Source organism: Pezoporus occidentalis, unplaced genomic scaffold, assembly GCF_034315485.1.
Source record: "Pezoporus occidentalis ecotype Australia unplaced genomic scaffold, CSIRO_AGI_Poc_V1 ctg7, whole genome shotgun sequence".
NCBI lineage: Eukaryota > Metazoa > Chordata > Aves > Psittaciformes > Psittacidae > Pezoporus > Pezoporus occidentalis.
The window spans coordinates 9,002,588-9,021,889 of NW_026916052.1; the positions used below are offsets into that span (position 1 = coordinate 9,002,588).

The 19,302-nt window shown below is 38.8% G+C and overlaps 1 protein-coding gene across 8 annotated transcripts in view; it reads left to right on the top strand.

The window, feature by feature from the left end:
• GRM1 (glutamate metabotropic receptor 1) overlaps positions 1-19,302 on the top strand; it is a 177,611-nt gene that overhangs the window by 122,778 nt on the left and 35,531 nt on the right. For all 8 annotated transcript variants that reach the window (XM_062641944.1, XM_062641942.1, XM_062641943.1 and 5 more), the window contains exons 5-6: positions 13,139-13,385; positions 18,349-18,517. In XM_062641944.1, coding sequence (XP_062497928.1) covers positions 13,139-13,385; positions 18,349-18,517 — 416 coding nt within the window. The remainder of the gene's footprint in view (positions 1-13,138; positions 13,386-18,348; positions 18,518-19,302) is intronic.

Consider the following 19,302-nt stretch of genomic DNA (forward strand, 5'->3'; position numbering starts at 1 on the left):
CTGTAAGTTTGAACCTTTAATTTAGCTCTGCATTTGGGCTCAGCTATATAACAATGGAAAATCAGGGCTGTTCTCATCAAAGCACTCTACACATCATGCTATGCAGTGTACTGTCTACTTTCTGAAAAGACCAGTTCACTCTGCCTGTTTTTCCAGGTTTATTTTGTCTAAAAATTCGCATGACAGGGTCCCATTTTCTTGTGAGATCTCAAGTGCCCTCAAGTACTTGAATAATTTGGGTTTGGCTGTGCTAATAGCCCTTTTTTCCTGCATTGTCACATTTAGCTATACCCAGGAAAAAAGGAGCTATACTAAAATGAATACCTTGAAAATTATTTCAGATTCAAAAGCATACTGCTTCTGTTTTTTTTTCTATTGAATTTAATGTATGAATAAGGATTAGGGCCATTTATTTTATCTTCTGATTTGCTTAGCTCTAGTTCGCTGCTAATCAGAGATGCATTGTCCTAGTGCATTCGTCATTCAGAAGCTTCTAATCTTAGCATAGCTTTAAAATGAATCTTTTCTATGACAATGTACTTGAACACAGCTCTAGGCGTATGTCCAGTTAAGGAGAACATAAAGTAGATTGTGATCTGTATATTTGCAATTAATGTATTGCATATCGCAATGGTTACAAGCAAATATTTGTATCCTCCTAACAATAATTTCAAAACTACGTTGAATTTAACCAAAATCTGTGAGTGTTCTCAGCTAAATTATAACATGGTTCAAGCAGGCACTACTTAGGGTGACAGAAGCCACTTTACCAGAGCACCTTCAGCAGCTGCTTTAGACTGTGGGAAGCAAGGGGAGTCCCTGAGAGCAATTACATGGCTGCAGGGCTGCTGTGTAGTCTGGATGTGCAGCAATTACTCACATTGCACTTGTGAAATCCACGCTATCAGCATGCAGACATGTGGTTCCAGGAAACTAGCCTTCAGACTGAAGGTTTCTGATGTGAGGATATGGTCTATTCAAACAAAACAAACCAAACTATACTAAAAAAACCCACAATGCAAAAACAACAGTGAACTTGGCAAAGGATTAATTTGGAGGGAGATATACTTCTGCAGAGGTGAGACACATTGGTTTTCATACTGATTTATGCTTGGGCGGCTAATGTTGGTATTTTTAATGCCACTTTAACATTGAAAACAGAGGTGTGGAAGAAATGGTTTGTTCTTTTAGAATAATAATAAAAGAAAAAGAAAATAGTACTGGCTGGTGGGTGGTACATTGTCATGCAAGAATTCTGAAACCCATCTTAAATCAGTAGTGTTTTGAAGTGTGATAAATATTAGATATCTTTCCTGACTGTTCCTCAGACTTGTATAGAACCACTGGAATCTGAAATAGGAAAAGACCAGTTAGGCCAGCTAGCTTGTGCCAGCTAGCCGTGGACTGGTATCCTACCATGAGGGGAGCACTCGGTCTGTTGTTAACATGAAGTCCTGACTCATATCTTCGAAGCTCTCAGGATCTCATGTCCATATCAGAAAAGACTGTATGTGATTTCTTCCATTTGCTGTCTTTATGGTAGATAGGAACACAGATCTCCAGAGAGCATGATTTAATGAATACGTGTATGTCGTGGTTTAAACCCAGTCAGGTAACTTGTTCACTCACTCCCAGTGAGTGGTGCCGAGCTGACAACAATCGAGGTCTGTGTCCCCCCCCCACCGGGGTTCTCCCCTTCCCCACTCCCGGAGGAACAGGGAGGAGGATCGAAAGGGTGCAACTCCCACGGGTTGAGACAAGAACAGTCCAGCAACCAATGTACAACACAAATCACCACCGCTACTATCAACTACAACAATGATAAGGGAAAATAACAAGGGAAGAGAATACGATACCACCGGCCAAGAAAACGAGTTCCACCCAGAAGCCCGTGTCCTTCCGGGTAACTCCCAGTTACCCCTCACCCCGGGCATGACGTGCTGTGGTATGGAATACCTCCCTGGCTAGCCTGGGTCAGGTGCCCCGTCTCTGCTTCCTCCCAGCTTCCCCTCCTCCCTGGCAGAGCATGAGCCTCACAAAGTCCTTGGTCAGGGTAAACATCACTTAGCAACAACTGAAAACATCGGTATCACCAGCACTGATCACAGGCTGGAAGTCAAAACACAGCACTGCACCAGCTACCACAAAGGAAAAAAAACATGACTGCTACTGCTGAACCCAGGACAGTGTAATTATTATTTTCATCATATTTTTTCACTCTGATCTAAAGACCCTAATAGTTTTGGGGGCTGTCCTGGTGCTGAATTTCTAACATATATCGAGACTAGATTTCTACTAATTTCTTTGCCCCATTCAGAGATAATGATATAGTTAACATGAAGGTTGGGGTTTTCTTTTCAACTCTGAACCAGCATTTTCTGATGAAGATATCCAAAATTAGGCTGCTGAAGTGCATGCTCTGAGACCTAGATAAATTGGCCTGATTTTTAAGGGTACTGTTCTCATATAATTCCCATAGAAGTCAACAGCAGCTAGTTCAGGTATTAATCAAGTCAGTTAATTAGGTGCCTGAATATGTATTCAGGTTCCTAATTTAAGTATCTAAGGTGGTTAATGTTCTGAAAGCTGCAGCACAATTACTGAGTTCTGTCTCTTTCAGATAAAGTCTTGGGCTTCATATGAAAAGCACGATGCTTGGAATTTAATCAGTCCTATTTCCCGTGCTTTTCATTTTTGCGTTGTGTGTTATAACAGGATCTCTGTAAGGGTATCTGACTCAACTTTTTGTTTGTTTGCTTGCGGTTTTCTTTAGGAGTGAAAGCATGATTAAAGCTAGCCAAATAACATTAAAATCTGCAAATATTTCTTTACATTCTAAAGAAATTAGATTGCAAGGATGTTCATTCCTGTCTCATGTAAGAGTAGCAAAACTCATTATCCGCTAGACTTGTTCCAAATAATAGATCTGTTAAGAATAGGAGTTCTAAATATGTCTTTAATGGAGTGTGCAAATAAGGTAGCAAGGTTGTGTAGCTACTTGACAGAGAGGGGAAGCGTGAAGGTTGGGCTTTCTTTCTCTTTAATTGTTTCTCCGCAGGAGTTAAAGTCATGTAGAAAATGGTCTCTGTGGAATTCTGTCCTGAGAGAGACTGGGTCTCCAGGATGGCACTGGAGGAAGTCTGTAAAGAAAGTGAGAGAAGCAGGCATATCCAAGGTCTCTGTGATAATAAGGTATTATAAGGTGCCTGAGGCTTTGGGAGCATGGGCACTTATGGGACCCTACAGAGTCTGAGAAAGAGGTTCAGAGAAGGTTTGTTGTTGGACTGAGGGTGACAGAAGAAGCTATAGAATACACAGTAAGTGTAACAAATTTAATTCCCTGTTGTTATATTCCCAGGAAAGGGGACAGAAGAAAAGAAGAGAAAATATTTTCAAAATAGAATCAAAGTCAAAGAATAAATTGGAACTGGGGGATCTTGATGCCAGATGAGAGTATGACCTCTGCCCAGGATCAGGCAGGGCAAAAGCCTTCTTTTCCATTCCCCTGGATTGTGAATTTTCTGTTAGAATAACAGAAATATGTCCTTTCAATGCAAAAGTTGATCTTGACCATTAAATGCTTTTGTCAGCAGTAAACTTTAGTCAGCTAATGAAACGATAGATTTCAAATACTGTATTGGGATTTGAAATCAGTGTCTGCTGATTACATGTGCAAGCCATTCAATCGAGGAACAAAAAAAAAAAAATCAGCTGGCATATTTTATTCTTGTTTATAAGATGAAATATTCATTTCTAATTAAAATAGGAGCAGAGAAATAATGTCTTGCTGCAGAAGTTAAATAATAATTTCAAATAAATAATAGAACATGTTGTGGTCATTTTGCAGGCGGTTTGTACACAGTCCAGCTTTTAAGGAAAACAAATTAGTCATAATAATTATTTGTCAAGCTCTCATAATAATTACCTTCTGTCTCTAAGAAAGTCACTGGAATCACTTCAGATTATCCTTTATGTTCCCTTTTTCTACAATGAACACGTCATTGAATGTTATGTCCTATCTGAATTAGATTTTTTAAAAGCGTAAACTGCTTCCAACACGGTGGGTCCCCCAAGTCCAGAATCACATACAGAATTTTATTGATTTCTAGTTTCAAGCCTTGAATATTGCCTATGAAGGTACTAAGAAGCTACTGTCATTTCATGTCAGATTCCTGGTCAGTTCTTCCAGTAGGTGATCACAGTATTTTATTTGGGGATGAATTTCCAGAAGCTAGAAGGGCCAAATATTGATCATATTAAGCTATGATCATAAAATAGCTCAAATATCTTTACAACATACTTACTTCACTATGGAAATAATTCCAAACATCGTCATTTGAATGTGCATAATAATGAATGTTCATAATTTTATATGCATTACGGCAGTTGTAACTACAGTCCCAGTTTAGCACAGGTATTCAGCCATAAAAGGGATGCCACAAATACATGAAAAGTCATGTTTCTTTTCAGACCATTTGAACTGATACTGAACTGTGTTTTCCTGGGAGTCCAAGGTACAGAAATTGATTTGTCTCAAACAGGGACAGTTATATTTCTCTATTGTTTTCCAGTCTATTAATTCCAAAGAACAGAAATTAAGATAATAGCCAAAATGAAGTAATCAATAACCTTAAAACTTAACCTTCTTGGCAATTTTTGGTTCTGTTGCTTCACTGTTGGACATTCTATGAATTGTATTTCTCAAGCTGATCTCATTGCCACAACACATACAAGTATCACAGATATAGATCTTTTTGATTTGAAGAGGACTGGTTTTTTTTTTACACTGCATTGAGACATACTTTATATATCTTTCAGTTTCTATTTTATTAAACACAGTATTCACTGCAGAGCTATTTCATCATGATTATTCCACTAAAAACTAGCAACAAAGAGAAGCAATGTTAAAATTTCCTGCCAAGCTTTTCACTGCTTATAGCAGTGGGTATGTACAGAAAAGGTTTCAAATACCAGCTTGCAGCTTGTTTAGAGGAGAAAGACTCTCAGCAAATCATCCTCATAGGACCATAAACCCTTGGCTTTTTCTTAAGTAAAATTCCTTATGAAGAGTTTTAGCCCAGTGGGAAGAAACACAGAGACTTCAGGCTGTAGTGTCATCCTGTTAAGAAGCTCTGTTATGCTGGTAAGCTTCTGTCAAGCCATCTGCTCTAAGTGGATCTCTCCAGACCTGCATGTAACAGCATGTGCTTATATATATTAATTTGTAGAGGAAGTTCTCTGCTTATCCAGTTTCCTACTCTTTTTTCCTGTTGCTATAAAAACTTTTTGTGGGCACATATTCTTGCAACTTTTTGACTCTGACTGGTTTCTTTCATCTCTCGCAGATAATAATTATAAATGCAAGGGGGCATTCTGTGTAGATTGCAAACCTTCATTGATACAGAACTATGTGTTGCTAAGGGTAGCCCAGTGAAGGAAGTTAGACAGCCCTCTCCTGGGGCAGCGGACAACTATGTTGTTATCATGGCCCTTAGGTGCTGCATTGTATTTCCCTTTGAGTCCTTTCTTTAACTGCTAGCCAACATAAGAGACAGAGCAGACAATGCAGATTTATGGAAAAGGGGAGAATGAATTTTTTCTCCACCATAAGCCTGTTTTGCTCTCACCTGCCTCCCCTTCCAGTGACTCAGTGCTTGCAAAGCCACACTGCCAGCTGATGCAAAGGCCTCCAGCTTTGCTCTAGCCTCTTTCAAAGGTAGAGAGAGGCTGCAGCACTGCACATCAGCTAGGAGTCCTTGTGAATATGTAATATCTCACCCAGACGTGCTCTGACAGCTCACCCCAGCACTGCCACCTACAGAGATATGGCAGACCGAGTCTTTGCATTCCCTTGATGCTGCAGCCAGCTTTTGGGAAACGACAGTTTTATCTCCTGCTTAGCTCCTTTGGTTCACTAGAAAGGAGATATAAAACGAAAGCTGTTTCTGCTCCCTTGGGCACAGGCACATTCAAACACAGCTTTGTCATCTCCCACAGTGTGAGCATGAGTTATGTGCATTGCCACTTGGTGTTTACATGTTAAATCTGCTTTTCTTGGAGTTCTATAGTTGTGTGAGTCTGAATGTCCATGGAGAGAAGCAGAAAGGGTAGGGAGGGGAAGTGAGCTTCAGACTCTTGTGTCTGCTAAGCAAAGAGAGGAAAATACAGGAGCAGTCAGAGATCAGTTTCCTTTTGTTTTGCTCTCAATGGGCTGGAGCTGAATGTTCAGACTTGGCATGGAGCTGCTCAGGCCCCTTTCTCCTGCCCAGTGCCTAGTGACTGAGAGTCCCCCTGCATCTGATTAATGAGTGAGTCAGCAGCTTGTACAGTCATTTCTTCTCATAATATTTCTGCTTTGCTGTGGCACTGTTGTATTTGTGTATGCCAGCCTCATTCTGGAGTCTTTGACACTAAGCTCTTAAAACCCTAATGTGCTTACATAACATGATATGGAGAACCAAGAAAGTAAATTTAATTAAAATCTTTCCCCGCTTCTTCCGACACACCAGGAGAGGCAAAAGGAAGACACTTCTTTTCAAACACTGAAGAGTAATATAGCATCCTCACCAAAGCAGACAAGTAAACTGAAGATACTGTTCGTGTATAGTATGTCTAAAAAGGGGAGTAATCTTCTAAAGTTTAGGCGTTAGACTTCTGAAATGCCTTGACAGCTGAATTAATGCTTTGGTTTCCCTTCGCCATTGAGTTGACACCTGTGAAATATGTTGGTAAAAGTAAGTAAAACCCCCCAAAACCCTTATAAGTCTAATATCAACTTTATTTCAGGAGGTTCATTAGTTATTTGACTAACATTGCTAGTGAAAATAAATAAGCCACTGCATATAAATATTGCTGCAATCAGCATCCTGTTAATGCCATAGAGAATTCTAGGGCAAATATTTGAGGAGCTTCTGCTGAATACTCATATTTTAATGGCTTTCACTTCTCTCTGTAGTTTAATACAAGAATAGAAGTACACAAACCAGTTAAAAGGCAACATTCTCCAGATGCAATAAAGCAGTAGTATCTGAAAGACCCATGTATTTCCCCATAATCAGAAAGAAAATAGCAGTGTATCTCAACAGGCAACTGTAACTGTATCCTAGCTTTTCAGGGAAAAATAAATGTAATTGCATGAATTGAATCTCTTTTCTTGGGGAAACAAAAATGATTTGAAGAATGGAAGCAAAACCTTTCTGGTTGTTGTGGTTAATGACATCCTGAAAATGAAGTCTGTAATGCTGTGAACTCCATTTATTGCTTCATGAGTACTGTAAGATGCTAAATGCTTATCAGCATGTTCTGAATCTGGTGAAGAGCCTGCATATTTTAAGATATTCCTTCCTTTTAGGTGTCCCAGTGAAAGCTCTGCTTCCTCTCTTCTTGCCAAAGGGCAGAGCAACTTGCAAGTCTACAGAAAGTGCTATTTCCTATACGGTGACATGATGTTCAAGAGGCAGTTAAGGAAAGATGCCTTTCCTTAAATGACACATCCTTCTTCACACTTACCTGAGAAGTAGTAGAGCTTCATCCAGTTAAATAGTTCACATACAATGGGAACTGAGTTACCTGTTTTATCTTATGTCTTTTTTGATAGTTCTTCTACATCCTCCCTGTATGTCTTATCTCTCCTCTCTTCGACTGTATTCAGCTACCTCTTGAACTTGCCTCCCTGTTGCAAAGATCAGACACCGAAGTAGGAAGTGAAGAGGTAACCATTCCCCACATGGTCCTCTTTTGTTGAAATACAATGTAATAACTGGTTTCCTGGGAGCAGAAGACATACAAGAAACAATAATTTACCACAATGGGATTATTTGTTGAATGTTGAATGAAGCATTTATTGTGGTCTGTGACAAATTTTTCAGCCTATCATTCTGTCTCATGAGAATTAAAAATAATTTTTTAATTGAGATTGAAACAAAGCCTCTTTTTCTCTGACCCTCCTTTGGCTTGGTAAAGCACACATACACACAAGTCATTTTCCCACAAATGGTCTGTGGTCACATTAGCTTGCACATAGAGACAGCAAGGTCACTGAGACAGTCCACAACAAGTGAAGCCTGCAGCCCTGCTTGTTCTGGTGACCAGGTAGCATTTTCTTGTCTTTCCCTCATAGGCAGTCAGCTACATCTGGAATTGCCTGGAAAATAGCCACTTACTTCTGAAAACAGAACTTCAGAAATTCTTGTAGCTCTACCGTTGATTGTGGGATGAAAAAGATGGGTGTTTGGATGTTTCCATACAGAAAACTTTCACTCATCTGACTTGCTGCCTGTGACTTCCCTTTGGACAGGTTGGATGGGGCTTTCAAGAACCTGGTCTAGTGGAAGGTGTCCCTCTGGCAGGGGGGCTGGAACCAGGTGATCTTTAAGATCCTTTCAAATGCAACACATTCTATGATTCTATGATTCTATGGTAATGAGTGCAGCAGCGTAGACAAGTCCTCTTTATACCATCAGGATGTGAGGATTTGATTCAGCTATACAATATTAATGAACAGAACACACTTGTTATTAAGAAGGTGATGTGAATTGAAGAAGGCAGTGCACAGGTTGTGAACACATTGTTATACTAATTACTTTATAATCTGTTATTCATTTTGCAGTGCCTTAAAGTGAAAATTGTTAAATAATTTTATTATCTTTGTTAGATAATGTAGGAGAAGTTATAAATGGAATGTAAGAGGGAGTGAACTGGCAATATTTGTAAAATATTTGAACCAATAATGGCAAAAGAGTTCAAACAAATGAAACCTCTTCAAAAATTATTTCATAGAATATTAGTTTGGCATGGTTATTCAGAGGATTAGCCATTACTGACAGTGTGCCAAAAGACAAGCCACCAAGGAAGACCAGCCTGGTTGAGCAGAGAGCTTTGGCTGAAACTCAGGAAAAAAAAGAAAATGTATGACCTTTTGAGGAAGGGGGAGGCAATCAGGAGGACTACAAAGATGTTGCGAAGTTATGCAGGGAGAAAATTACAAGAGCTAAACCCGACTAGAAATTGACCTGGCTACTGCAGTGTATACAATTTCTAAGATTTTCAGACCTTTGTAAGTACCACCAGAAAAGATGATAGCTCTCATAATACTTGCTAACTGGATGTGAGCTTGAATATTCAACAGATAACAGTTAGTAATAAACCACAAATCTGCCTATTCCAGATGAAACATTATAATTTATCACAATTTTATTAAACACATTTTGCCTTTTATTCTAATCAGGAGTCGTCTGTGAACAGACTGTGTTCTTCATCAAATGTGTGTTTGTTCAGAATTTACCAACTGGCTAGGTTTTGATCAGAGCCCCCAATCGAAATGTTTTTTACATTTCTTTCCATCCCAAATGCCTTCCTACCCTAGTAATTCTGAGAACTGCAAATGAATAATCTTTTGTGCTTAATTTCTTACTGAATATTAGCATAGACTTCTCCTATCCTAATACATGCAAGTTAAATACTTTCTAGCCATAATTCTCATAGTATAATTTTTCTTCAGTTTGTCGAGTAGGATTTGCACAAATACACACTATGCTCTTGAGGACACTGTTAGTTCTGCAGTGACTCCACAACAAAGGCACTAGACTAAATTCATGGTTGCTTTACATTCAGGTCCTTCAAAGGACCTAGCTGAAGCTGATATTAGATGTGAGGCACAATATGGTAAAACGAAAGACTCACAGTGAGTTTCACAAAATTTTGGTCCCCCTTCCTTCCCCCTCTGCTTAAGTATTACTCTTAGCAGCGTTGGGAACATTTGTCAGTTGTGTGCAGCCACGGCATGGTATTTGGGTTTGAGGGGTTTTGTTTGGTTTAGTTTGGTTTGTTTTAGTAGTGTATGTGTGTATATACCCCCTCCTTTTTCAGCTTTAAGATTGACTGACAGAAACAAAGACTAAAACCAAAACTAAGATAAGAAAAAAGACTATTGAGTAACTGTTAAATTGAAATTATTAGAGGAAGATTTTTATTGCATCCAATACAAAAATAAGTACGAAATTTAGGGCACCTGAACTCTTCAAGGTCATTCAAAAAAGTGTCGGCCTAATTTGAGTGACTTCAATTAACCCAGTACTCACATGGCTCCAAATTTTCCTTCTCTTAGTGGAAGTGAAGGTCCCTTAAAAAAAAACCAACCAAAACCTAACAAAATACTTTTCTATTTTTAATGTTAATAAACCCTAGTGTTCAAATTAGTCTTTGTAGATCAATGGTCATTTTTCTGAAGGATGAAAGAGGAAGGAAAAATAAAAGATTCACAGTCCAGAGTTCTGCTTTGCCATTTGTTATATTTCAAAGACCTACAGAGGATAAGCATAACTTTACACAGAAGCCTGACAGCAAACATAATATAGTTCTTGCAGCTCTTGAAGTGTTGTCCTGTGAAAACTTAATTGAACATTGATTGCCTCTGTTTTGTCTCTGAATGAACACAATTACATGATTTCATTTGTTTTAAAATATACACACATTTCTTACTGATTGTCCTAAGTAAATTTTTACAAGCTAAATACAGAAGTATATAAACAATTTCTGTAATTATTGCTAATAATATAATTGCTAATGATGAAAATGAGATAAAAGCGATTTTGACTGCAGGAAGTTAAGTTTAGATAAAGCATGACTTCTCAGACTGGATTTACTGGAAAATATCTTATTTACATACAGAGATGTTTATTACCATATACTTCACATGTTGTTTTCCACCACAGTACAACTATTTACAGGTGACCTTAGGCAGTCACCTCCACAGTGGGACTATATGCATGGAGCCTTAATGTAAACTACATGTTCACTCCTAATTAGTCAAAAGCAAATTCTCCCATCATCAATTTTTTTTTTTTTGGAGGTATGCCTGTTGTATTGAAATGTGAGAAACCGAATGCATGCTTTACTGAGTTAATACATGCTTGAGGGAAATGGCCTCTTTTAAAATGCTGGCAAGCTCTATTACATGTAGTTTTCTACCTCAAGCAGCCACATGAATGCTTGCCTCAGGAAACACATGTGGAAGCTATCATCATCTTGTGTAAGTGTCACATTCCCCTTTTTTTTTTATTAACTAAGAAAGCAAGGAAGTATCTGAGATAAACTCTCAGGTAGAAAACAGTTAACAGTGAGTACTGTGCATTATCACTCATGTGATCTCTTCTGCAACTTGTTGCCTAGATGCTTCACAAGAGAGGACAGTCGTACTAAGAACAGGGGCTTTCCATCTGTCTTTCACATAGGAATGGGTCACATATTCATTTTCTATCTGCAGCAAAGCATAACCAGTGATAAATTCACAGTGTATCCATCCTAAGGGGTCTAACCAACAATAAAACACACCTAGAGACAGTATATTCAGATAGCACATTAACCTATTCAGGCAACAAGCATCTAGACTATGCCATATATACTATATGCAGTGCCTAAGAGAAGATAAATGCACTGGCATACTCTCTGCTTCCTATTGTATAGATATTCTGTCATCTTACATATCAGGTTTCTATTCTTGCTGTGTTTCTGAACATGGATCTTAGTATTGGTTTCACACAATTTGAATGGGAGCGATGAATCTTTTCATGCAAAGAAGGAGGCAGGTGCCTCTAGGGAACATCTCTCCAGCCACTCCTTGCTTGGTGGTGCTGGTGGTGAATGTATGGCAGAGAGAGGAGCACATGAGCCCATTCTGTCAGATTATGCTGTTTTCAGAAGGATTTTTTAATTCAGCATTACAGCTGTTTGCAGTGCTCAGCTTATTTGGAAAATAGTCACTGAAGAAAGATTTTCTTGCACACTTGCAATCACTGTCCTGTGTGAGAGACACCCAGAGAAAGCAAGCTAGAAATCCCTGCCTTTGGGATCTTTGCTGTCATAATGAATTCCCAGCTGATACAGCGCAAACAAGTCAAGAAGACTTACCAAATCAGAGCCTTTTCCAAGGATAAATGGAAGGAGGGACTTCATGATTTGATTTGAAGGACGTATTGGATCTATATTAGGGGAAGGAACTATTATTTTAACTTGAAAGTTTCAGTGAACTTGAAGATTTTCCCCTTTTCTTCATATTAAAATGACAACTATCTTCTCCAACCTGAATTTGAAAAGTGTCAGTTAACACCTAGTCTCTCACACATCCTACTTTCCTAGTGTAGACAAGGTGTTACTTAGACAAAGAGACTGGATTGCAAATGCCTGTTAAACACTGAGTAACGTGGGAGGTCTACAGATAAAAGCATCTTGCATTTTGGAGCATATTGTGATAGAATGACTCAGGGGGAGGGAAACATGTTCTTACTTCCAGCTCCCTCAGGACCCCTGCAGCACAGGTCTGCTGTGACTTGGGGCTAGCACTGACAGCGTTCAGCAGCTCTCGTCAGAAACGTGGGAAGGGCCCAGGACCCAGTGGGGTCTGATGTGAAATGCAGTCACAAATGGCACCCTTGGGCAGTGCCTGCACATCAGCCCGTCAGAGCTAAAACCTATGTCTGGGGAAAACCTTTACTGTCACATCGTTTCTGATCAACAGACAGAGACTTCAGTGTCTGCTCATGCTGCAGTTACATAAAAAGTATTTCAGCCTTACAAACTTCATTTTACTTTCTGTAGCAATCCCAAATTAGCATATCTACTACTACTTCTAGCTAAAATGACTATTTCTGATAACCGAAGAAGTGATACTGATTTAGGTTGTTTGCTTATTAACACTGAAAGGGATGTGGCTCTTTTGGCCCTCTAAAGCATGAGATTTGAAAAAAATGAAAGTCTTCATATGTGACAAAAAGTCAAATTTATAAGCAAATTGTTTTTAAAAGTTGTTCTAGCTGAAATTCTGATTCTGGCCTGTTTAAACCTTCTTAGCAGAAAGAGCACTGTGGAATGACAAGGAAAAAATCAAAAAGAACAAATTAAAGCTGACGATTTGCTTAAACTGGTGCTTTTTCATGGGGCATTTCTCTTTCGATGAATTAAAGATTTCTGGGTGAAAAAGAGTTTTTTTTTCATTTATTTAATTAAAATCTTTGGCTGGCACATTGTTTATGCTTCTAAAGCTTTATAAGAGAAATAAGAAAAACTCTTTATTTCATTGCTTTTTTTATTTTCATGTTATTTTATCTCTGCTTATAGCAACACTTTTTTCTTACTATTTTAGGCAATGAGAGCCTAGAAGAAAACTATGTGCAGGACAGTAAAATGGGATTTGTCATCAATGCTATATATGCTATGGCTCACGGGCTACAAAATATGCATCATTCCCTTTGCCCTGGACATGTTGGGCTCTGTGATGCTATGAAGCCAATTGATGGCAGCAAGCTCTTGGAGTTCCTCCTCAAATCCTCATTCATCGGTGTTTCTGGAGAAGAAGTCTGGTTTGATGAAAAGGGAGATGCCCCTGGAAGGTAAAGAAATGTTTCATCTCAACTAGTTAAACCAGATGTTGGGAAGGGAGAAGGTTGCTGGGTTTGGTGAAAGAGATTTCTGAAGTGGTTCTGCTTGGTGAACTCCTGTGTGCTCTCCTTGTTTCAGTGCAAATAAGATTGGCTGTCCCAGAGTTTAAAGATAGGTCTGAGCAGAGCAGGAAAATAGTTGTGTTTTGGTTTTTTATTTGGCAGAATGTGTTGTGGTTCACTCATTTGAGGTCTGCCAAATTCCAGCTGTAGTAGCTGCTACTGTCTACCCTTCCCTTGCAGACACACTGTGTACACGAACGATGGGTGAGGCAGCAGCCCTGGGGACTTGGATGTCACCTTTGTTTCTTTCACAGGAGCCGACAGAAATCTTTTCCTCTTCATTTAGTTCTGTGGGCTATTTTAAGTGCGACACTTCCCAGATTGATTTTTTTTCTTTTTTTCTTTTTCTTTTTTTTTTTTTTAATTTATAAATAAATCAATTTAGCTGCTGAGGTACACAATCCATTATTAACTGAAACCTACTCAGGGGTTACTTCATTGGAGTTAGTTTTCCTAATCAGTTATTAAAGTGTTATTAAAGACTCTCTCACTCCATCTTTGGGCTTACTGCATAAATGCATCTGAGCACCAGCACTGCACAAAGAGAGACCTCTGGAACAAACAAAAGTTTGCAGTCCAGCCTATGCCTTCAAAGAGTATTCATAAGACACAGCAGCCTCCAAAACAACTCTTTATTTGCAGAACTGATCATTTTTGCCGTTTGCTATTTGCATTGTTTTTTATATTTAAACAGTACATACATTTAAATAGGTTGTTACGTTTAAATAGTAATAAAAAGCTTGTCAGTTTGATCTCCTTGTTGAGTATTGTATACTTCAGACTTTTTTAGTCAAAGATGTAGATGAGATAGGTCAGACTTTGAAAGTAGAAGCAAGCAGTTCCCTTACACTCAAGCACATACTTATTGACACAACTGCTTAAATCAAGTCTGCACATAGAATTTAAATAATACAGAGAAGTAACTGCTTAGTGTAGCTTTGAGTTTATTATACACTATTTATCTCCGTAAAAGCATTACTCCAGCCTTGCATATGCTGCATTGTCTGCCTGTTAGTTATTTGGTTTCATGTTCTGGTGTAACTTTCCAATTTTAGCCCAAATCTTATTTACTGTCTTCTCACCTGGGCAGTTCTCATCAGTACCAAGCATAGAATTAAAATGAACAGTTCTTGAGTTCAAAATATTGGGGAGTTTCCTTCAGGATATTTCTTTGAGTAGGTCAGAATTTCAGAATTTATTCCATCCATCATTTTGGCCTGTAGCAAGGTTCATTTCTCTTTTTCCCTGGCCTATTTAGAACTTGATGGGTTATTTTAGGTAGGGTGGGTTTTTTTGTTGTTCGTCTTTTATATTTTCACAGCTGGAGTTAGCAAGTTTGGACAAGAAAGTTCAATTAACCTTTTTGTTATTTAGGCTGTAATCCTCAGGTCAGTCTGTGGCATTTCTGTTGTGGGCAATATCATAGCATAGAATGGCAATGTGTATACAAAATGTAATCTGTACAGTCTGTCAGTTCCTTGTATGCCAGCAGTAGTTTCTGCCCATGCAGATTTTATTTAGCTCCAGATTAACTCTAGTGGTCCCACAGCTCCACATGGAAGAGCTCTTTGTGGATGAGTGAACTGACTGTAGCACTGTTTCAATACCCAGAAGAATTTTTGTACTTCTGCAAAATGGAAAGATAAATGCCATGTACAACACATAAATACAGCATAGAGCTGAAATATACTTTTTTTTTTTAGTCCGTGCAGGAATGTCACAGAAATGTGCAAAAAGTTTTTTGGTATAATTTTACCATATAATGTGAACAAATCATCTTCACAAGATGGAGTAAATCCATCCTCCTTCTTAGAAGGCAGCAAACTTCCTCATACCGTATTTTCAAAATCCATGAGGTTCTTTGAGCAATTGACACTCACAAGCTCCCAGTTACAGTCATGGGGAGAGCAGACAGAGATACCTGTAGTTATGTTTGCCTGACACTCAATTTCCTGTTTTGAACCCCTTATAGCTTCTTCATTGTATAATTTAAGTGTCATTTTTTCTGTTTCAGGCTCAGTTTATGGTTTACAGCTTTCATCAAGATGAGATTAGAAAACATGAAGCACATTTTCAAAGGCTTATTTCTTCTGTGCAGAATCTTTTATTTGAAGAGGTTTTATGCAGAAATGTGAAGCAGACCTTTATCAGAAGGGCACAAATTCAGTCACTTAACTGACTGCACTGCCTTCAGGAAAAATGACATGAATGCAACACTGGAAAATCAACAGTATGGGCTCACTATACTGTCATTAAGAACATAGTGGTAAAATTGCTGACATTTTAACTTTCATTGAGTACCTCCCATTTGTTTTTTCAATACTAATCATATCACTCAGATTCCCACAAATGGCTTGAGAAGGTGTGAGAGATACAGTAGTCAACACCACATCCTTCTTTTGTCCTACAGAAGGGGCAAGGGACAGATACATTTTGAGCTCTTGTCTGTTCTAGGATGACTGCCTACTTTCAGCTTATGGCAGGTATGAAGAAACCTCTCTAGGACAAACAATTTGCCTAGGTCTCTGACCATAAAACATTATCCAACAATGGGGAGGAGAACTTTCAATCCCTACAATGGACCTCTGACACGTGGAGAAAAGCTGAGGTTCACAAGCTAACAGAAATGTTGGTGTTTGTTTTACCACAACTAGACTTGGACGTAGACCCATTTAAGCCTAGTTCAAAATTTAAAATAGCTGTTCTGACTTCAGATGTGGGAACTCTATCAACTCCTGTGCTTTGATTACATTATCTAATGAATAATACAAAGACTTCAAACTTGTAGGTGGAGGATCTTCTTTTTCAAATATACTTGGTAGTTTTGAAGTTTGTTTTCATGGGTGGTTGTTTTGGCCAGTTACAGCCCGGCATTGCTCATCATTGCTGGTTTCCATTCTGGCTTCCAGGATAGCAAACCTCAATGGCAGTTTAGTATTATGGCTATGGAAAAAGGTAACTTCAGCTAGCTCAGACTAACCGGAGTAGGATTGTGCCTGTGACCAGCTGGCTAATATTCTGGCTCACCTCACAAGTGACTCGTTCATTTGACACCACCTACTCGGTCCCATCATTTCCCAGTATGGCAGAGAGCTTGTTCTTATATCAAACAAAGGGCTCATTGTCAAATGAAGCTTCGTAATTATTGTCAAACACACTACTTCTAGGATAATAACTGTTAGCTCGGGCTAATTAGCCCTAAACTATTAAATCTGTACATATGTGAGCAAGGGGATGGGAGGAAGTATTCCAGCACTGAACTTGCCCTTACTCAAAGCAGAAATTTTTCATTAAGGAAAAGAAGGAAAGGATAAAGAACTTAAACGTGTCTCTCTACGCCAAGTGTGTGTTAGACCACATTTTCTCCACTTAAAGTTGCATATCAAAGTTGCAAACATTGTGCTACAACTTGTCATATGCAAGACTGTGTAAGAGCTTTTAGTCTGCATACTTCATTCTTTGACAGATAACTGATAGAAAAGGGAACAGTATTATAAGAAAACATAAGAATGGCTTTCAACCTAAAACCATATCCCTGAAATAGCCAATCTTGATTGATATTGCATTAATGCCACTCTGTGTCTTGTGATATATTTTTGCAAAAATGAAAACAATCTGTGCAGGCTTGAAAATTCCATGAAGGGAATGTGAGGGTTTTTGTAATCTTTTACTTCCCTTCCTGAATTAATTTGCCAACCCAGAGTAACTGATTTTGTATCAGTCTAATACAAGGTCACACTGAAAACCAAGTAGGTTCTTCTTTCTAGGAAGAGGCATGTACGTTCCTGCTCAGTTTTACTCCTATCTATTGAGTTCATTCCTAAAGCACATACAGATTAGCAACATTCATAACAAACAAAAGATTTTTTCCCCAGAGACTCGGACAATCCAGTAGAGAAAAACAGGGCAGTAAATCTCAGGCTTGAGAAACAGAAGATGCTTTAAGATTTTTGGTTCCAGCACTGATTTTTGGTTCCAGCACTGATTTTTGGTTCTCAGCCCTGCTTCTCTTATCCTTTTTTAAATGAAGCTCTTCCCCTTCTCAAGAGGTCAGGCTGTAGGTCCAGTCTCTTTTGTGGTTCTTTGGGTACTCTCCAATACTCTTTCTCCCATTCTTGCTTATTTTCTATTAAAAAATCACCACAGTTAATCACTGCTTTGCACAAGTCACGTTCTGTGGGTTAGAGAATGAGCAATGAGCAGTAAGGTCACATCAGGTCCAACACATGGAAAGGAATGATGGCGGCAGGGAAGCTGACTGTTATTGTGTGTTTTATCCTTCCTCATTAACCTTTGGAAGTCCTTTCCTACTTGCCTAGGGTGAAGAAGTAAACTTTATGCCTTAGTTGCCAACTTTTCCTGACATTATCACTGGGCTGGGTAATATAAGTAGTTGAACTAGTGCTTACAGTTAACTTATGACATACCAGTTTATTTAGTTAGAGTATTTCTACTGATTAGAGGTTCCAGCAGAGGCTATGCTGCAACCAACCTGTATGTAGGCACCAAGTGAATGCTAAAGACATCTTGAAAAATGGCTGAAAAACACACCAGACAGCACCTACATGTGCATCTTTAGCATCGTTTTCTTTGATGTGCAATTCCTTCTGGATGCACTTTTTGGCACAGTTTTACATAAGCAGGACAGGCAATTGGTAATTGCGTGGCAATCGGAGCTGTAATTTCCTGTGATTCTGCTGCAAATTCTACAGTATTTGGTGTTTCTGTGAAACTCTACTCCCTCGTATTAAGGGATGACATGAATATTTAAGGAGGCAGAAGGAGAATGGCAAGGTAGTTTTTTATCCTTAGTGCTGCAGGACAGTGACTCATTTTATTTTTTCCCTTGCAGGTATGACATCATGAACTTGCAATACATAGAGCCCAACCGCTATGACTATGTCCTCATTGGGACCTGGCACGAGGGTGTGCTCAACATTGACGACTACAGGATTCAGATGAATAAGAGTGGAATGGTCCGATCGGTGTGCAGTGAGCCTTGCTTGAAGGGCCAGATTAAGGTGTGATGCAGACGCTTATTTTCTGCTATAAAAGTGTGAATGGCCATGTTTTTTTTTCCTTAAACCCAAGCAAGATTTTTTCAAGCAAAGGGATACGACTTCCTTTCCTTTAGGAAATTCAAAAGCATAGAAAGACCCCTAGTTTAACATCATACTCTCACAATCCCATATACAGGCCCATGTTTTCTGAAATTGCCCCTTGTAATGATGCAGAATCTTGTAGTGTGACAGGAATTGAAATTCACAAGATTTTCACTTAGTCATTGCCGACAACAGTCAGTGGCTGTGATTCACTTGGGGGCTGATCCTGAAAATAACGTGACCCATGGGAATCCAGTATTTTGTTCCAGCAATAACACCTACAAGAAAAGGCGGGGGTGGGGGGGGAGGCCTATTTGTATCCCATGTTCACAACAGGAGGTATGGGAACACAAATGAAATCACTCTGTGTTTATCAAAAAGTAGCACTTGTATCAGGCAACAAATAATTTTCCACCTGCAGTGTCTAGATGACATAAAGACATGTTGCACCACTGTCAAAATGGTACAGATGCAGTAAGTTAAAAATGGCAAAAAGCCATTTGGGAAAATCACCTTAGAGCAGACCTTCCTATCTAAATTCATTCAATAAGCACATTTGCAGCATTTTAATTTTATATTGCTACTCTAATTCAATAAGTGATTGATGATTTGGCAAAGGCATAGTGACATACTCAACAAATATCAGTATTTACTACCCTCCAAAACATCTTTTCTGTGTTTTTGTGATTGTGCAGTTTGTGTAT